Source organism: Cylas formicarius, unplaced genomic scaffold (assembly GCF_029955315.1).
Source record: "Cylas formicarius isolate icCylForm1 unplaced genomic scaffold, icCylForm1.1 PGA_scaffold_10__41_contigs__length_53128322, whole genome shotgun sequence".
NCBI classification, from domain to species: Eukaryota; Metazoa; Arthropoda; class Insecta; order Coleoptera; family Brentidae; genus Cylas; species Cylas formicarius.
This window is the reverse complement of record NW_026844214.1, coordinates 3,592,482-3,612,080: the sequence shown is the minus strand read 5'-3', so window position 1 is coordinate 3,612,080 and position 19,599 is coordinate 3,592,482. Positions and strand designations below refer to the sequence as shown.

Sequence of the window (19,599 nt, the reverse complement as noted above, 5' to 3'; positions counted from 1 at the left end):
TTTATTTATGCTCTTTCCCACAGATACTGCATACGTCCACAATAGAATAAACAAAATTTAACTACTGTATTAAAATATAGCTAGAGAAAACGTTATTTATAAAGAAATTGAATTTAGTATAAAAAAAAACATAAAATAGTATTTTAAAAAAAGTAAAGTCGATCCAAAAGTCTACCGGTAAGAGCCTTCTTTAAAGAATGGTTCTGACGGGAATAATAATATCAAAGAAAAATAGTTTTAAATATCTCAGCTAGGCAGTAAGAACACAAGTATTAGGTGCCAATGATAGAGAAAAAGTAGTTTATAAACTTTTATATATAAAACTTTTGGACTTTCAACTCTGTTGCCTTTTGGCAATGTCAAAACAAAGCTTTCTTTCCCTATATCTAAAACGTAATAATATCATTTATTTATTTATGATTTTTCCACACAAACTCCATAAGTCCAAAACAGTGTCCTTTTAAGAATAAACAAAATTTAACCACTGTATTAAAATGAAGCTTCCAAAAACTTTGTTTGCAAAAAAAATTGAATATTGTATACTATAGTGACTTGGTTCTCAAGTGAATAATAGAACTAGAGTAAAAAAGTTGAAAATAACTCTGCGAGACAGTAAAACGTTAGAAAAAAGTACATACGTTATTAGATATTAAAAGGAATAGAAAAAATAAGTAGTTTATGTATATATATATATATATATATATATATATATATATATATATATATATATATATATATATATATATATATATATATATATATATATATATATATATATATATATATATATATATATATATAAACTTTTGAGGTTTCATCTCCGTGGCCTTTAGGCATGTCATAATAAACCCCTTCGCATAAACTTTCCCAAAACGGAACACATTGTATATTTTGTGTTCATTTAGTAGAACTTTATTCCTTAACTCCAAGATATAATACTATAATTAATTTCTTTATTTATTCTCCTTATGAAACAAATATAATATTGAATTTTAAAAGCGAGTCCAATGTAAATCTTATAAATAGAGAAGGCAAAGAAAAAAAAGTATAGTAAAAAATGTAAAGTCGATCCAAAAGTCTATCGGTAACAGACATCTTTAGGGAACCATGTGAGGTGGTTATGAAGGGAATAATAGAATTAGAGATAAAAAATGGTAAATATCTTGGCGAGACAGATAAGCATTAATTAGCAAAGAAGCACATACGTTTTTAGGTATAAGCGATAGAAAAAAAATTATAAGCATTTATGTATAAAACTTTTGGGGTTTCATCTCTGTTGCCTTTTGGCAATTTCAAAATGAACCCATGACCTTTATTTTATTTTATTTTATTTCCAAAGGGAAATCCTATCATTTATATTTTTATTTGTGCTCTTTGTGACAGAATTTACATAAATCCACAACAGTATCCCCTAAATAGATAACATAATTAAATAAATGGTGAATTTGTTGTTGTTGTTGTTGTTGAATGTTGAAAAAATAGTTCTTAAGGAGAGTTATTGGTGGTTCCGGTTTTTGTATACATTACTAAAAGTTCAGATTTTCATGAAATTATATATTTTTACATGACAATTGTTTCGCCGTGTCTTTATCAAACAAATTTGATAAAGAAACGGGCCTGAACTTTTAGTTCTTATTTATTTTGATCGTTAATCTCAGCGATTACTAGGCTAAATTTTTTGAATTATTATGACTAAATTTTGAAAAGCTGAATGGCATCAGTGTTTAAGTACAGCCATATTCGATTTGTAATAACTTAAATGAGCACGTGTATTGTTGGTGAAAAAATAATGTTAAACATCAAGGAAGAAGCGGAACAGAACAATTGCGAATTGTTATTCAACAAAAAAATGCCATGAGATTAATGGGCAGTATAAGAGCTCAGAATATTGTAAAGAATAGTTTGAAAAATACAATGTAAATTTTCCTTGTCTTTACATATATTCCTCGATAATGTTCACAAAAAATTATAACACAAATATCATTAAAAGACGCGAAACACATGAATAGGAATAATTTAAAATTATTTAAAATCAATATCGACTAAACGGCAAACCTCTTTAATTGGGTTTGATCTTCAATATATACAATTCAGAAATTGTTTTTTCATTGTTATTTATTTTATTTTATACGTTTGGCCCTGTGTAGCAAATGTTAAATTTAGATACTACGTTTTCTACGTTGATGATCCCAAAATGATTTGATCTTCCTTGTCTTATCTATCTCTGCAGCATCTAAGTTTTAAGGAAATTCTTCATCCAATGTTTGTGAAAATCAATGTTCCTATTTTTTTCTCTATCCTAGATAAAACATATACGAGATACCCGGCCCCTAACCCAGAACTCGATATATCAATTTTAATACCAGCAGGTATATATGTACCAAAGCGAAAGTAAGACTAAAGAAGCTTCCAGTTCTCCAGTTCACTTATCTAAGTCACGGAGCTCTGCTATGTGTGAATTCAAATAAAATTGCAAGTCTGTGATGTGACTTATAAAAATGATATTGTTAAAATAGTCACTTACTGCTATATTTATTCATTTCAACGGCTGAGCCAAATTACAAAGAAAAAGTAACAATATAAATATAATATAAATATAAATAGCAACATGACAAAACAACAACTTAAATAACAAGTTTTTTAAATAACCATATAAAACATATAGAAACAAAAAAAACAGTAAGAAACAATAAACAAACAATATCACACAACTACAATTAACCACCTGTTTTAATTTTGTCTTAAATAGTCGAAGACCGCCAGCAAAGGGATCAAGAGAGCAACTGTTAAATAACCTCAAGGTTCGAGTGAAAGGAGAATAGTTGGCGTGATGAAATGGAATACAAAACATTGGGGAGCTCTGACGTCTTTGATAGATGTTAAAATCAATGGACTGGAGGAGAGCCGAACAGTTATATACACCGTTCAAAATTTTATAAAACGTCAAGATATCGGAGTGGGTTCTTCTAATTTCCAGACTAGCTATCCCAAAGGGCTCACATACCAGAAAATAATTAATGTGAAAATTGTTGTAGATATTTAAACCCGCTCTATATGCTAGGGGCCTCAGAAATGCCCTCTGAACAGTCTCCAATCTATCAATTTGACATCTGTAACGTGGAGACCACGCTACTGATGCATACTCCATACATGCATGCATACTAACTAAGGAGCAATAAAGGGTTTTAAAACAGTCGGATGAGAGCAGTGTACTATTACGGGTAATAAAACCCAGACCTCTCATGCCCTTGTTAACAATATCCTCCAGCTGATCCAAAAAGGTCAGTTTACTATCAAAGATGACTCCAAGGTCCCTAACTTTTGTGACACACTCTATCGTTGTATTGTTAATAATATATCTATTTTTCTGCTGGTATTGACGGAGTATCTTAAATATCACCTCTCAATAGCGAATATAGCAAATATTTATCATAATCTACCTAACGACGTGTGATTTGTATGCCAATATGTGTTGATTGATAGCATTTTGTAAGGTATTTCGGATTTTTTACAGCTAAAGCTGCATAATCGGCACATCATATGTTAATTTACAATTTTTACTTGTTTCAGGTGAGCTCATTTGACAGGCAACGGTATCCGGTAAGTGTTTTATTTTCAACAAAATAATTTTGCGTATATATTCTCGACTAGTTAAAGTATTATTTACAATGTCGGGAAATAATCAAATATTCAATCTTAACTACCCGTGGGTGATAATAATTTATTATTAGATACAATTTTTTTTCATTTGCCTTCGAAATTGATAACCCTCCCCACCTATTGCATATAAATAATACGTTTAAACGAATTTAGAAACAGTAAAAATGGAAAACTCATTAAAACTGCGCAAGGGACAAATAGGCAACAGCTCTTCCGCAATTGGACGGAGGATCGGATACTCAATGTTCTGGAGGACCATAGTAATAGTCATTACGCGGAACAACATAAATCTAATCAAAGTATTAAAATGTGACGAAAACACTGATAATTCCACATTCACATTTGAAACAAAATAACTTCACGATATTTCCCAAATTCAAAGTACAATAATATCAAGCAAAACAATATTATATTTTAAAATCCTGTTTTTCAAATAGACTCACTTCAAGTAGTCGATGACGTTCAAATTTCTCTCAAGTACATTCTCGAGGCTATTGTGAGTATAAAACACAATGAATTCTACAGGACGTCGGTAATAGAAGTGTTTCGAAGGCAGACCAAAAGTTTATAGTCACTGATAATTAAAACCACAATTATTAGAAATTCTCTGTTACCCAGTCTTACTCTTTCTAAATGAACGATTCTTGGATTAAAAATAGATAATACGGAACTGGTTGAATTAACATTTTGAGTGTTCAGTTTTTCATTTTTGGGTTATTTTGGTAGTAGGCTTCTAGTATACTCGGGAGCCTCAAAACTCAATTTATGTTTTTTAAACAACTTTTTAACCATTTTAATTAATTAAGCAGGAAATACAAAACACATTAGAAAAAATTACCCAGACAACTATAAAATAGAGATACAGATATGTATTATTTAAAAAATAAATCTTCAAACTTGAAAATTTTTATAGACAACGTAATTTGAAACTCAAGACTTTCCGATAAGATTATTTCATTCATTTTAATTGAATTGAATCTTCTATAATGGTTTTCAACTTCATTGTAACTTAACAATGGACTTAACATTTTTTTTTAACATCATTGTACCGTGAAATAGAATCAGACACATTTTGATTAAATTTCATGTTGAAAATCTCTTCTTCTCTTTGAATTTCTATATATATATATATATATATATATATATATATATATATATATATATATATATATATATATATATATATATATATATATATATATATATATATATATATATATATATATATATATATATATATATATATATATATATATATATATATATATATATATATATATATATATATATATATATATATATATATATATATATATATATATATATATATATATATATATATATATATATATATATATATATATATATATATATATATATATATATATATATATATATATATATATATATATATATATATATATATATATATATATATATATATATATATATATATATATATATATATATATATATATATGATGACACTATATTCCGGGATATCATCCGTTCGCTCGTTGAACTCCGAACTCCGACTGGAATCCTGCAAATCCTGCATCCGACTGGAATCCTGCATACGTTTCGCCAAAATCTCACTTGGCATCTTCAATGCTCGCGCTCCGAAAACACTTCGAACACTGGGAGGTTCTCGGCGGTGCGTGCGGTATTTATACTCTGCGCCGGAGATGGTAACGGTGCTGCTGGTGCGTGGGGGGAGGTGGCTCCGCCCCCTGAATTGTCGCGTTGTTAATTGTTAAAAAAACAAACAGGAATGAAAAAAATGGAAGGTTCCAAACACAATCAAACAGTGACCACTATCAAGAATCGGGTAATCAGGTAATATCTTTAATCTTCTGTTTGTACTCCTCTACAGAGTAAAAACAGTACTCAAAAAAAAAAATAATTTTAATTTTAAAATTAGGTTGTATAAACTTAGTAATTTTTCATGATTTTAGTGTGCTTAAACTTCCTAGTTCGACTCAAATTTGAGGAGGAAGTGGGGTATTTATGATTGTCTGAGTGAACTTAAAACATGTTTTTTGACAAGAATTTTTAATACCGTGTGATACATGTATACCGATATATCCTGCATTGGATATAATTCTGATCACTCCTTTTTGCGTACGAAAATTTTTTATGTAATTTCCCCACAGTATAACAGCATATGACAAAATTGAATGAAAAAAATCATAGTAACTAGAGACTAGGTATTCCTTTCCGATATTAATTTTTTCAATCGGCATAACAAATAGTTAACAATTGAGAGACGCTTTACTAAATACGCAATAGACCACTTCGAAGAGAGCCTACCCTCCAGGACCACACTTCGCAGATCTTCCTTCCGAAATAGTTACATTTGTTGAAAACACTAAAGAGTGAGTTTTATCCTCATTCAATTTTTTTCCGTTATCAATTATTCTATTTAAAATATGATTTCACCATTACAAAAAGAAACAAAATCCAGGCCGAAAATGGTATAAATAAAGCACCTGCAATCACGCAAGGGCACTCCCACAATTAACTGTACAGGGTGAGTCATTGTGGATGGCAGACTAGATGTAGATATGTAGATGACCTGAAAATTTGGTCGGTGTTCCTCTATCAAATCTTTTTTTTTTTAATACCCCTCATTATCTATCTGTATTGCAAATCAACTTAGCTCCAATGAAAAAATCAAAATGTGCAATTATACCGGGGGTACATTTTATCAACTGTTCCGGAGGACAACTAAAGATCTCCTCAAACTATTACAGGTCTAGTCAAGCATCACGCAAAGAAATTATTAGACTTAATTTTATGTATTTTAGTACACCGGCATTTCTAATTAGGCTGGATCCGATAATGACGTATGCGACGTTGCCATATTTTTGTTTTTTTCTTAAGCTACCAAACCGTCTTATTTTAAATAGAAAGGGTATATATGTTTTTAATTTATATACCAAAAATAGCGCATTTTTGCGGGAATGACAGAAAACGAAAATAAATACAATTTAATATATGAATGGCATAATTAATGATTTTAAATTTTGGATTCATTTTATTGTTCTCGGGTTATCATTCATTGCCACAAATATAGAATTATTGGTCTACTGACGAGGACAAAGGAATTGATCTTATAAAAAAATGTATGAGCGGCAATAGATTCCAATTGATAAAGCAAAACTTAGTCAAGTCTGCCTTGATAACAACCATATCTATGTTTGAAATTGTTTTAATAATGGTCTACTTTTGACAACTAATCAAAATTAAAGATCTACAGCGTAAATTAAATAACTTAAGATATTTCAAATGGTTTATACTGGCACTTATCTGACAATAATTCTTTCTTTGATGTAATAAACAAAAAAAAACTTCAGTTTGGCGTATTTTCGTTCAACTTATACATAGATGAACAAATGGTACCTTACTTTGGCCGCCATTGCTGCAAAATGTTTATAAGGGTAAGCTAATTCGGTTTGGCTTCAAGCTTTGGTGTCTTTGTTCATCTGATGGGTACCTATTTTATTCACTTCCATATGGTGGTGCTCAAAATAACCCTCATTCTGACCTTGGTCTTGGCGGTGACGTTGTCATGAGTCTACTTTCTGTTGTAGATATCATTCAAACTATTTGCAAATTTAAAAACTAATGGTTATTTTGCCACCGGTACTATCCGGGAAAATAGAACAAATAAATTTCCAATGGAAAACTGTAAGTCATTTGGAGAAAAAGACCGCGGATCCAATCTTTCAGCATATGAATCTGAATCAAAAATTTCAATTGCCCGTTGCCACGAAAATTCAGTTGTAACTGTGGCAAGTAAAGTTTCTAGTGTAGATCCTGTCCGAAATGTAAAACACTATAATAGAAAAGAACGGAAAGATGTTATGGGTGGGGCTGATTTACATGACAACGGGATTGCTAATTGCAGGTGCCAGCTATTTGGAAAGAAACGGTGGTGGCCTTTATTTTGTAACTCACTGGATAGTTTACTAGTGAATGCATGGAAATAGTATAGTACTGTCAACGAACAAAAGATTTCCGCACCATAAAATATTATGCGTTTTTTTGTATCAAATCAGGTTCTATTTGGAATACAATCTAATTTTTGTTGTTTTCTGTCGAATCTGAATTTTCTTTTGTATGTTTATGTATAAATTATATGTTACATGTTATGTGCCCCAAAACATTATTTAACGTTTTTCTCCCTGGTTCGTTTACGCACCAGTATTTTTTGTATTTTTCGAGTTTTTTTTTGAAATGTGTATATAAATAATTTCAGAGCAAAAAAGTATTTTTTTTTTCATGCTTGGGACAATATGGGTTAAGTTGTCTCATTATTATTATTCTTCGACTCTGGGCTATGCTTGAGGCTTCTTCGAAACATACGAAATTATGTTCTCATTTTCCCAGGAGAAATCCGGCCGAAAAAAATAATTAAGAATAAATCTTTGCGGTGTTTGCTGCCCGTATAATACTGCGCGTTTTCCTGCTCGCGATGTATACAGACTAATAAAGTTTACGATCGGACGCAGCCGTTGGTATTTATATATATATATATATATATATATATATAGAGGCGAATTATTCCGTATTTATTCGTAAATAAGTTTTAAATCGGCGATACGCGAAATAAATCTAAACGCGTAAATACGCTCGCGGAACGTTTTCCAAACAAACGGACCCGGATTTATTCGAGATTATATTAAAAAAAAAGAGAAACCTTGCGTCGAATTTTTGAATAAACGATTTCCTCCTACCTCTTGATTATTTTTTCGACCAGTTTTTATTCGCCGACGAATGACGCCCGTAAATATTTCCACGAGTACTACGCGAATTCTTCGCTATTATGTTTGGAAGGAATTAACTAATAACGCGAAGTGTTAGTACGACGGTTTTGTAAAAATAATTAATCGCCATCACATAGGAGTCGAACATCTGCTCCTACTGACCTGGAAATAACTGGTTATTATTAGTTAAATAAACAGTCATTGCCAAAGTTTAACCTCTTCCAACATATAAAAATGAAAAAAGTGAAATAATATAGAAAAACGTACACAAATAAAAATTATTTAAATTTTTCAAGAAAATTCGATCGAAATTAGATCCTCATCCAAAGAACTTACGAGCGGTGTCTCACGGGGAAGCATACTGGGGCCTCTAGTATTTATAATATTTATTAATGATATATCTGATTATTTCCCAGACAATTATGTTTCCTTATATGAGTCTATGAGTCTTGGCCACTAGGGCAGTAAGTGGTATGACCCCATATTGTGAGCGTAACGGTATTTATTTGACCGGGACAAAGACTGAGATGATATTTTCGCAGGATAAATCGCTATTGCTAACGTTGTCAAGTATTTGCATTTGTTCATAGACAGTAATTTGTCCTGTACAGGCCAAATTGACTAAGTGTTAAACAAAATTGCTGTGCATACTTTTGTTATTTGGCGACTGCGGTCGAATGTGGATCTTCAGCTTTTACTATTGCATTATTCCGGATATATTTAATCTGGCTTATCTTATATGCTGGGGAAACTCCTCCAAAGTTAGTGAAGTTTTTTACATAAAGAGTAATCTAATTATTGCATGACCAGAATTCATGGAGATTACAATTTCAGAGCTAATCTTAATTTGCAGGTACCAAGTCATAAGTTAGCCAAAGTAAGCCAATAAGTTGTCTTTGTCCGTCAGACAGTATTGCCTGTCCATTTATTTAAGCAAAAATTAAAACTCATTTTGAATAAGAATTTTTTTTATTCTATCGATGAATACTTTGTAGTAATGCTGATCTCTCAGTGTGATACATTCTTTGTGTATTTTTTTTCTTTTCTTTTGTTGATGTATGTTTGTTCGTATTTGTTTTTAAAGTTTGTATTTTAGTGTTCCAATGTATTGTTTTGACATTATCCGATACTTTTGTTAAAAGTAAATGGAAATAAACATTATTTTTATTTTTATTATTAATATTATTATTTTTATCATTGTTATTATTATTATTATATTATTATTATTTTATTATTATTATTATCTTGGCGACGACGGGTTGGCAACAGCCGACCGTGTAAACCCAGTGTGAGCGTACTCACACTTCCTCTCTTGACGACAAAACAGTGTGCCCTCCATCTGGAACTGCGTCAGCATTACTTCAGATGGAGTGTCGTCCGGACGCGCGTGATGTTCTCTCGCGCCCTATGATCTTCCCTATGATCTTTCGGTCTCCTATTGACTAACGTTCAGCGAGCTTGTATAAGATTTGGCCGTTCTATCCTCTTGGCAGAAAGTATTTGCTTTGCCATTTTGCAGACGTGGTCCCAATTTGTCGGTGACTCTAACATTTTTTCTACTAGGTTGTCTGGGCTTATGTGACCGAGTATTTGCTCTGCTATATTCCGCTGCATGTTCCATCTTGGACAGAAAAATAGAGTGTGTTCAACCGTATCCACGTTTATGCAATAAAGGCACTCCTCGGTTTCGGCCAGATTGAAACGTTTGAAGTAGGCTTCAAAGCACCCGCGCCCGGTGAGCATTTGTGTAAGAAAGAAATCTACTTCACCGTGTCGTCTCTCACACCAGGGTCTTATATTTGGAATTAGCTTTTTACTCCATTCCGCTCTACCATCATCTGTGTCCCATTCCTCTTGCCAGCATAACATCACCGTGTTTTGTGCTTCCGTTTTAGCGTCTGGTCCATCTTTCTCTATACGGGCTCTGCACTTAACTAGGAGATTAATAGGTGGGATCCTAGCTATCACCATAAGTGCCTTATTGGAAGTTGTTCTGTATGCTTCGGAGACTCTTATGGCTACCCTCCTTTGAACACTACTCAGAATCCTTTTATAGACTTTCTTTTCAACTGATTGCTCCCATATTGAGGCGCCATATAGTAGTATTGAAGTCACTACTGAGCATAATATCCTCCTGGTGCTTTCACGAGGCCCATTCACTTTTGGTAGAAGGCGACTGATGTTGTTGAAGGCCTTGTTGGCCTTTTCTGTTACGGCTCTGATGTGGGCCCCCATTATTATTGTTATTATTATTATTATTATTAAGAAGAAAAGAAAAGGAACGCAGATAATACTTAATTAGTTGATGGACTCGATTGTCAAAATATTCCTTTAATAACACCTTATCCATTAGGTTATATCACTTACATTATTAATTACAGTATCTTCTCCCGCAAGTTTCCTGGTGACTTTAAGTTGGCTAGTGTTATAGCAGTAGGCAGTGATCCTAGTGAGTTTTCTCACTTTAAGCCTATAGGTCTCTTTGGGTTTCTTTCTGAGATCTTGGAGAAAGTTCTTCTAGGGGTTCCCCAGGGTACTGTTCTTGGCCCATTATCGTTCAGGCTTTTCACCTCTGCCACTATCTCAACTCGCATCAAAGAAATCGTGATTTATAGGTTAAAAGTGATATGTCCATTGAGCACATACTTAATCTTAATCACGGTCAATAGCAGCTGTTTGTTTGGCAATACCAACGATGTTGCTTTAAATGATATAAATATTGTATTGCAGTATATATTAATAAAGTTATATTGAATCTCTGTACTTGGCGTAGAAATTTTTGTATTTTATATAAAAAAATAGATTTAGACCTCAGGTCTCTTATATAGTTCAACACAGTTATTATAAACTAAAGACCTGTTCAAAAATATTCTTACCCGCCCAGTGCAGTTGAAACTACGTGACACCATTATGTTAGCTACAATGACATAGTGCAGCGTGTTATACTGACCCGCTCTTCTTCGTGAAGACAAAGAAAGTCCCGAAAATTCTCCAAACAGCTTTATACGGTTTTGTTATGCATCGGTTTGATCATGTCGCTCCTCAATATACAAAATTTAACTGGGTTACTCTGGAAACTCTAACGTTCAAAGTTATTATTATTATTATTTTTATTATTGTCACTAATAGATGTACAACTAACTCTTGTAAATGTAAAAGACCAAAATCGTTATGAAATACTTATAAGAGGCATAATTAATATCAAATGTTTTCTACAAAGTTTCCTGTATAATGTACCAAGCAGAAAGCCTAATTGTATCCAAAGAGACCTTTCTTATTCTAGCTCTGTTTTGTTTTGTGTTGTTTTTGAAAGTAAATATTTAAGGTTCAAAATTATTAATACAACTTTGCTATTTTTTATGTGTAGTACATATTTATCTATGTAATGGGCTAGCAACGTATAGGCAGAAAAGAATTTTATATCAGTCAACATATTTTCAAGATTAAAATACAGGGTGTTTCATGGTTGGTAGTATCTTGGAGGTTGGACGTTTACTGCTAATGTTACATTGGATTGTTATGAAAATTTGGTTAGTTTTATAAGCGACGATGCTCTATCGATCAAAAGTATATTTAATGCTGTGGCGTTACCGAAAACATAGCATCATCATTGTTTTTGAATAATACGTTAGTACGCCTCGTTCGGCGGTTTTCTAGAAGATGATTGTTTCCTTATAATTTTTATATTTATATATTTATTTATATATATTTGTATATATTTCTTTATTATTATCTCTAAATTTTTATTACTACGACATTGGAGCCAGTAGAAAATTATAATTTTAGACATAGCTTAGGGACGTGTTGAACAGAATTTCTTAATGTCGAAATTTGTTCCGCGTTATACAGGGTTTAGCAAAACTAATTTGCCTACGAGTTACAAAAATGGTGAAAAGTGTATTTTTTAAAAAAATAGAACGCCCTGAATGATATATCATGTTCCTATATCCACATGATTTGGTTTCTGATGTAAAAGTAAGTTTCTCTGAAAACTGAATTACTTTGGCATCTAGATAAGATAATTAATATGTTTTTTCATTTACTTGCCGCAAAATACTCTTCCAAAATTTGCACCGTCAATAAATGTTTGTTGAATTGTTAAACAAAAATGAATTACACAAGGCGGAACTTTCAGGGCCAGCTAGAAGATAAATTATGCCAAAGTAATCCAGTTTTCAGAGACATTTGCTTTAATTTCAGAGTCTCCGTGTTTGTACAGATGAGAAGTTTATTTTTTGCAATTTCTGGGTCGAGTTTGCCATTTTCGGATGCGATTAGAATCATATCTTAGAAAAATAAGGTCGAGTGGCATATTATGGTCTATCCGTTTCGTGCAACTTGCACTTTACTAATCAGGATGCATATACGTGCATAATAATCACGTGACAGTAACCGCACTTGCGAAATCTAATCGTTTTCGGTACTATATATACAGCCGCGGGCAGAATAGTTCGCAATATTGTCACCAAGTTACCTCGAGAGTATCCAATTATACCAACTATCAGAAAAATGAAATCGGTAATCGTTGTAGTTGTGGCCCTCGCGGCTTACACTTTGGTAAGTATAATTTTTATGCATGGTTTTTAAAAAGTCGTAATTGATATGAATATACCAATTTCACCAATGGAAATCAAGGGACATTGTAATCTTTCTGTTTTGTTGAATCAAAATTTGTGAAAAGCATTACAGTAGCCTGTGGAAGCTTCTTTGAAAAGTTACTGTAATACTACTATCGAATATTCTGGATGCCTGGCCTCTTCTATTATACAGGTTGTCCCGCATTCTAGGGGCCCTATTGGGATCTCGGCAGTGTATTTTGGCGCTTAATTCTGATTAGTTTCAGAGATATCCGGAAAAAGAGAAATGACACTTTCCCACTGCAACTTTGTCTTTCCTACAAATTGATATTATTAAGATTCAAGTATGTCTTTTCGATTTTGTGTGCCCATCATCAAGTTCATTTTTTGAAATACAGAGTTTTTTATTTGTCATTTTGAAAAATCACACTTAATGATTATCTAAACAATAACGACCCAATAAAGTGCAAAATTACACAAAAAAGAAATGTAGCAAAAAAACACGTTTTGCAATAAGCATAACCGATCAGGAACAGTTCTGATTTCTCGAAGTAAATTGAGCTCATTTGTATTTTTAGCAAAAAAATTTCGATCCGGTTGTACTTGTGGTAAAAGTTGATAATTTTTATTCTGATGCGTTTAGTATTGAGCTCGATACTTTAGACGGGTTAAGTGTCAAAATAGACCAAAATGATGTAACTAATACTTCGAAGAGAAAATTTCTATCTTAACATTCAAATCAAAAATTTTTTTAACCCTGCCAGGTATTAATTTACTTAAACTACTAATTAATTAATAAAAATAACTTCCAGTATTTTTTTTTTATAACTATTACTATCAGAGATCACCTTTTCATTCCTGGCAAACTTACTATAACATGCTTCCTACGACGTAGAAAAACAAAAAATATTTAAAATATGTACTGACAACAAATGTTTTTTATAATCTATCTCTATTGTTATATTGGTATTAGTGAATAAATGTCTACTCTACTTCTCTACTCACGAGGATATTGATTTTGGTACCGTTCACTAGCAGTTCGAGAATTTCGGAGTGAATTGTAATAAAAAAGTAACATATCCCGTTTTTCCACATTTCAAAACGTATGTTTTAGTACAAAGTCTACAAAAACATACAACAGTAAACAATTACTGTCCCATTAATAATTAACAACAATTTCAATAAAGTTGAAAATGGGTTTCTTTTGATTTAAAAATTTGATCGGCATATCTGTTAAGTGTATCGTTAGTGTGCATAGTTTTGTGAATTATTGCCCGGATGTCTATGGTATTGGTAGCTTGCCGGATTCACATATTCACGCTGGTATTCAGGCCAGATGAAATCGGATATCACTTGTGAGATAATTGCTGGAGCTACTGTAATCTTCTGCATTCCTTCTGCATCGGTTATAAATATATATTTATAAATCAGGTTTGCTGACGTTCCGCCAATCATCCTGTTGGTTTCTTCTGGGCTTAAATTATACTGAAACGGTTTCAGTTAAACTTTGAAGAAGCCGATAGGATGATTGGCGAAATGTCAGAGAGGGATCCAGGAGATTTGTAAATAGTATTTAGAATTTATTCCCCTGTATGAATATATTAACACACCTGGAGGATGATGGATTATTAAAGACCCTTCCTTTATGAAGGTATCCTTTAAGAATTTTGAATTAATTAATAATTATGCAAAAACTGCTGAACATAAATCCTTTTGTTTCTAAACCACCTTACTTTTTCTATAAATCTGAATTTATTTAGTTGGAAAATAATAATTTAATGTGAAAAATGCAGGTCTGTATTTAAGGAAACTAAGTTGATGCAATGAGAGAGCAAATTTTTTAATCGAGGCCTGGTAAAAATTCAACAAAATTGCAGATTTTCGTTATTTTCGGATATTTCTCTATTTTGAAACGGTTTAAAGTACGCATCAAAATGCGCCTCTATTTAACCGGTTTCATAACTTTAACGGCGTTCAAGACCCTAATAGTAGTACAATCGTATTCTGTATCTCAGAAGACGGCTGTTGGAAGAAACAAGATAACTAGAATTTTTTGAGAGTCACGTTCTTGTGACTTAAGTCAATTTCATAATTAATATCCAATCGTTAGCGGGTGATTAAAAGCAATCACTGAATGTCCGGTGATATTTTTGGGGGCTCTGGCATAGTCGCCATTAAAATGCCAGATAGAATGAAATAGATTGTTTCATCTTCCTTCCATTTATACTTCAATAGATGTTGTTCCGCCCTAAATGTCTGCAAGACTGTTTTACTTGTCATTTATTAATTTAATTAGTACCCATATGCTTAGAGAAAGATTTATGTATTTTCTACGTTATAATAGATCAGGGTGTTATATATCACACAAGTATACCATATCAAGTTTGTAATTACCATGACACAGCCAAAATTAAACCTGCTACTACCAGAAAATAATCCTTCGTCTTCTTTAATAACAAGTGGTGATACGATTATATCAGTTTATTCTCTTTCTCTCAATATGTTCCTATTATATGATCCAATTTTCTTTGGTAACTGTCTGGACAGCTGCCTTCCAAACAGATACTGCAATATCATCCTGCCTTGCCCCACCTATGATATTTTTATAAAAAAGTATTTTGCACTGATCCCACATCAAATCTATGGCATTAAATGTCCAATGGTAAAGAGGAAACCTTAAAACTTGATGACCCATTTCATTGTTTAGTTTCTTTTGTAATTTTTGACAATTTTTAACAACTCACATTTTTGAACATTTTCTGGAGAATTAATCCGCTTGCTGCGCAGCCACTTGCTAATTTCTTTTATATCATGTATTATTCATAATAACTAAAGAATACCTTTCGAATTTTGGTAGCAGTTTTCCAAAAATCCAACCTTGTTTTGTAGTGGAAACTACTCTAACTATTCACTAATTGCTGCTATCTCTGTCTGGTGTACAACACGGAGGCGTAAGTAGTAAGTAGTGGCAGTAGGTAAAATACTGAAGCACCTTCTATATTGGATTTATGATCGACTATGCCATCGCAAATCGTATTGATATAACCAAACTCTCGCTGTCTCTTCGTTTCGATCTTCCCCCTTTTTTATCCTTGGTATTTGAACGTTCTAGGCAGCACCCACGTACAGTGCGGAGTACTTTAAAGTGCACGAACAATGCCAAGCTGATGAGAAACTCCGCATCCAAAACATGACCGTGTTCGAGCAGTTGGAGTACGAGAAATTGCCGGTGTCTCAGGTAGACATCCCTGCCAACTTCGACGACCACATGGCGTGCATGTACGAGAACCTGGGCTTATTTAACGATAACGGCGACATCATTGTATCCGTCGCCGCCGACAAATTGAAGACTTTGTTCAGCAAGCCAGAAGTTGCCACCCAGATCGTCACCGCTTGCGGAGGCATCGCTAACGAGTCGGACGATCTTGCAGAAACCGCCGGACTCTTCTATTTCTGTACTCTAGAGTACTACGCATAATTGTATTTCATACCTTAAAGCGTGTAAACAATTAGCTTTCATTAAAATTTCATAATTTTTGACTTTTGTATCTAAAGGAACCCAACGTATCATGAGGATTAACATGATACGTTTCTGGTGAAACGGGTTAAACAGGTAAATTGCGATAAAAAGTACACATATAGAATACAATTTCATATTAACCGAGGAAGCAAATAACAGTGAATATTTTAGTTGGTTTTGTTACAATGCAAATTTATGATCCACTTCTTGAGCAGTAAACCTTAACACTACCCAATGCATTTTAAGGTCAAGGTTAATTGTGTAGATAGGTAAAATTGTGAGTGTAATTTGCTCACGAATATGTTTTATCGTAAAAATAACGTTCGGTGGGGTACAATTCGTACCACCAAATTTTGTGAAACTAATCCATAAATCGAATTGGACAACGTTGATTGATCTTCTGTGCTTAATTTCTAGCTAATCTGATCATAATTACTTACAAATTTTTTGGATTCTTCCGACGTCGTTGTTCATAAATCGAACTTGCTGACGTTTCGCCAATCATCCTGTTGTCTTCTTCAGAGCTTAACTGATACTGGCTCGTATTCTACTCATTGTCTGAGGAGGATGACTGAGTCCCAGATTGGTGAAAGTTAAAGGCCTGAGTGGTTAAGGGTTGGTTGTTTAGAGTTTTCCCAGGATTCAAGGAGTTTTCTTCGGTAAAAGAATGGATTATCTGCAAGAATTTCAGTTCATTCGAATAACATTTGATGTTCTGTTTCACGATTGGGTTTGGATATGTCTTTGCTGCATATGCTTCTGTTTAAATTCCTGGTATCTCAAACAGGTTTTGAAGTTACATACCTTAAGAACTTTTGCTATGTGGTCAGTCGGTGGACAACGGAGGCAAGTCTGGGATAGATTTAGGGCTAATTGTCTTTCTGGGTGGTTTTTGTGAAGAGTATTTTGTGATGGCTCGTTAAATATGTCCAATGAGTGTGTTTAATTCTGGGTCCAGTGACCAGAGTTGATAGACTTTTATGGCTCTGTAAACAAGAGAGTTGATAACCGATTAATTTTTTGCTGGATGGCGATGTGACGATGCACTAAGGCATCGGTGTGTGTACGTAGGTTTGCTGTAAACACAATAACCCAATATTAGATCTGATTTTCTAATAAAAAGATTATCTAAGAGTTAAAAATTATTATTAGTTTCTAATTCAATGGTAAATGATATGTTAGGGTGTATAGAGTTTAAATATCTAAGAAAATCGCAGTGACATTCTTGGGATCAAGTTGCTAACTTATCATCACGTTAGTTCATAAATTTGACTCGTAAAAGAAACATATGTTTATTATTCATTATTCAATAAAACTAAAATTCTCCTACGTAATCAATTCTTCTACGAGAAAAAAATCCTAAAATCCATAGAAATCTCTAAACTTTGACTCTGTTTAACCGACTTTGGGACACCTTGTACATTCGTCAACTCTTCAACAAATGACGCACTGCAGTGATCACTACGCCCCTTGATTGTTTGCTTTTCGACGTTATATTAGTTTGGAGCATTTAAATTGATACAAGATTTTAATACCTCTATCTAACGTCGGTCTTAAGTGTATCAGATCTTATCAAGACTATTTTTATTATAAATATCCAGCTTCGTCATTTTTTTTAATTGTGCGTAAAGTCGTGCGAAGTTCAATAAAAAAAAACGATAATGAAATCCGTCGCGGTTCTTCTATTAGCCGTTGTGGCTTACGTGGTGGTAAGTATACAAGTTCATACTATTAAGCGAAATCTTCATTTCCTTCTTTGTCGCAAAGTGTTTCACAAATTTTCGAGCAGTCATCTAATTGAAAACCAACTTTTCAATCCCTGATGGTGATGATTATACTTTAACTAAGTAATTAAGTAAAAAACAACAAACCAAAACTTTAAACTTATATGCTCTACCAAGGGACTAACTTTTGACAGATTGAGATTCCTGCAGAATTGTAACAGTGAGAATTTCATAAACAAGATCATTTCTTCATCTGCCTTCATCTGATGAAGATAACCACGTTTTCTACTAACCATGTGTTAAAGAAAATACAGAAATATTAGAATGACAGAACATTTTTACTTAACGAATATTTAACCCAATGATAATGTATATATATGATGTAATGATAAGCACGATGATATTAAACGATCTAAGGCTCAGGTTGTGCACAAGGAACCTCATTGGAGATAACTTAAATTTAGGAAAGCAGCTCATATAAAACAACAATAATATTAAGTAATACCAGGGTACTAATTTAAAACGTAACAGATGCTAGTACGTTCTCAGAGAATAACCCCAAGCTTCACTCCACCCAGCCCGCTCACAGATGAAAAGTAGTATAAGTTAAAGGAAATAAAGTGTAAAAAAAAGTGACACTGGCTACTACAAACATTTTCAACAAGATCAAAACCCCAGAGCCCAGTAGACATTTAATAGAGCGCAATTTTTCGAACAGGCTGCTCCCCAATACACGGAGGAGTACTTCCAAGTGCACCAAGAGTGTCAGGCCGACGACGTCTACCGTATCGTCGACATGTCGGTGTTCTCACAACTCGAGTTCGAGAAAATCCCCGCCAAGGACGTCCAGTTCCCTAGCAACTTCAACGACCACATGTCTTGCATGTACAGCAAGCTCGGCCTGTTCGACGACAATGGCGACATTATCGTAGACCTCGCCGCCGAAAAACTCAAAACCTTCTTCAGCAACCAAAATTTGGCACCTCAAATCGTTACCGCTTGCGGTGGTATCGCCAACGCTTCTGATGACTTGGCCGAAACCTCCGGCCTGTTCTATTTGTGCATTTTGGATTACTTTGCCTAAGGTTTTGCTTTTGTTTGCACAGACGAATAAGAAATAAACATCTATTTTAATTTTGAGTTGTTTCTTATTGCTTTGTTGTAGTGCACAAGATGTACCAGTCGTGGGAGAGTTGTTAATGAAACGCCAGCCCAGATAAATTAGTGTTTAAAATATGTTGTTTGTGGTTGGAAATGTATGCTCATCAATTAATGTTTCTAAATATGAATTTTTTCACCTTGGTTTTCTTGTCACGGACACTGAAATTTGAATGAGTGAGTAAAACTTT

At 33.2% G+C, this 19,599-nt stretch overlaps 4 protein-coding genes across 4 annotated transcripts in view; 3 read left to right on the top strand and 1 right to left on the bottom strand.

Annotated features, from left to right (window-relative positions):
* Positions 1 to 19,599, top strand: part of LOC132699254 (calbindin-32) — a 369,234-nt gene that overhangs the window by 20,512 nt on the left and 329,123 nt on the right. The window contains exon 2 of the mRNA XM_060665886.1: positions 3,571 to 3,600. The gene's annotated coding sequence lies outside the window, so the exon portion shown is untranslated. The remainder of the gene's footprint in view (positions 1 to 3,570; positions 3,601 to 19,599) is intronic.
* On the bottom strand, positions 9,879 to 10,664 carry LOC132708142 (uncharacterized). The gene has a single exon (XM_060680277.1). It carries the CDS (start codon positions 10,662 to 10,664, stop codon positions 9,879 to 9,881), a length of 786 nt encoding a protein of 261 aa, XP_060536260.1.
* LOC132708041 (uncharacterized) lies at positions 12,837 to 16,546 on the top strand. The gene is made up of 2 exons (XM_060680142.1): positions 12,837 to 12,986; positions 16,119 to 16,546. Exons 1-2 carry the CDS (start codon positions 12,939 to 12,941, stop codon positions 16,482 to 16,484), a joined length of 414 nt encoding a protein of 137 aa, XP_060536125.1. The 5' UTR covers positions 12,837 to 12,938; the 3' UTR covers positions 16,485 to 16,546.
* On the top strand, positions 18,135 to 19,384 carry LOC132708042 (uncharacterized). Its single transcript, XM_060680143.1, has 2 exons — positions 18,135 to 18,235; positions 18,969 to 19,384. Exons 1-2 carry the CDS (start codon positions 18,188 to 18,190, stop codon positions 19,332 to 19,334), a joined length of 414 nt encoding a protein of 137 aa, XP_060536126.1. The 5' UTR covers positions 18,135 to 18,187; the 3' UTR covers positions 19,335 to 19,384.

Bases quoted from the DNA above. Each gene is read 5' to 3' on its own strand.
- LOC132708142 (XM_060680277.1), bottom strand. From the start codon at position 10,664: ATGGGGGCCCACATCAGAGCCGTAACAGAAAAGGCCAACAAGGCCTTC.
- LOC132708041 (XM_060680142.1), top strand. From the start codon at position 12,939: ATGAAATCGGTAATCGTTGTAGTTGTGGCCCTCGCGGCTTACACTTTG. The intron at 12,987-16,118 runs GTAAGTATAATT...TGAACGTTCTAG, and splicing joins CCCTCGCGGCTTACACTTTG to GCAGCACCCACGTACAGTGC.
- LOC132708042 (XM_060680143.1), top strand. From the start codon at position 18,188: ATGAAATCCGTCGCGGTTCTTCTATTAGCCGTTGTGGCTTACGTGGTG. The intron at 18,236-18,968 runs GTAAGTATACAA...TTTTTCGAACAG, and splicing joins CCGTTGTGGCTTACGTGGTG to GCTGCTCCCCAATACACGGA.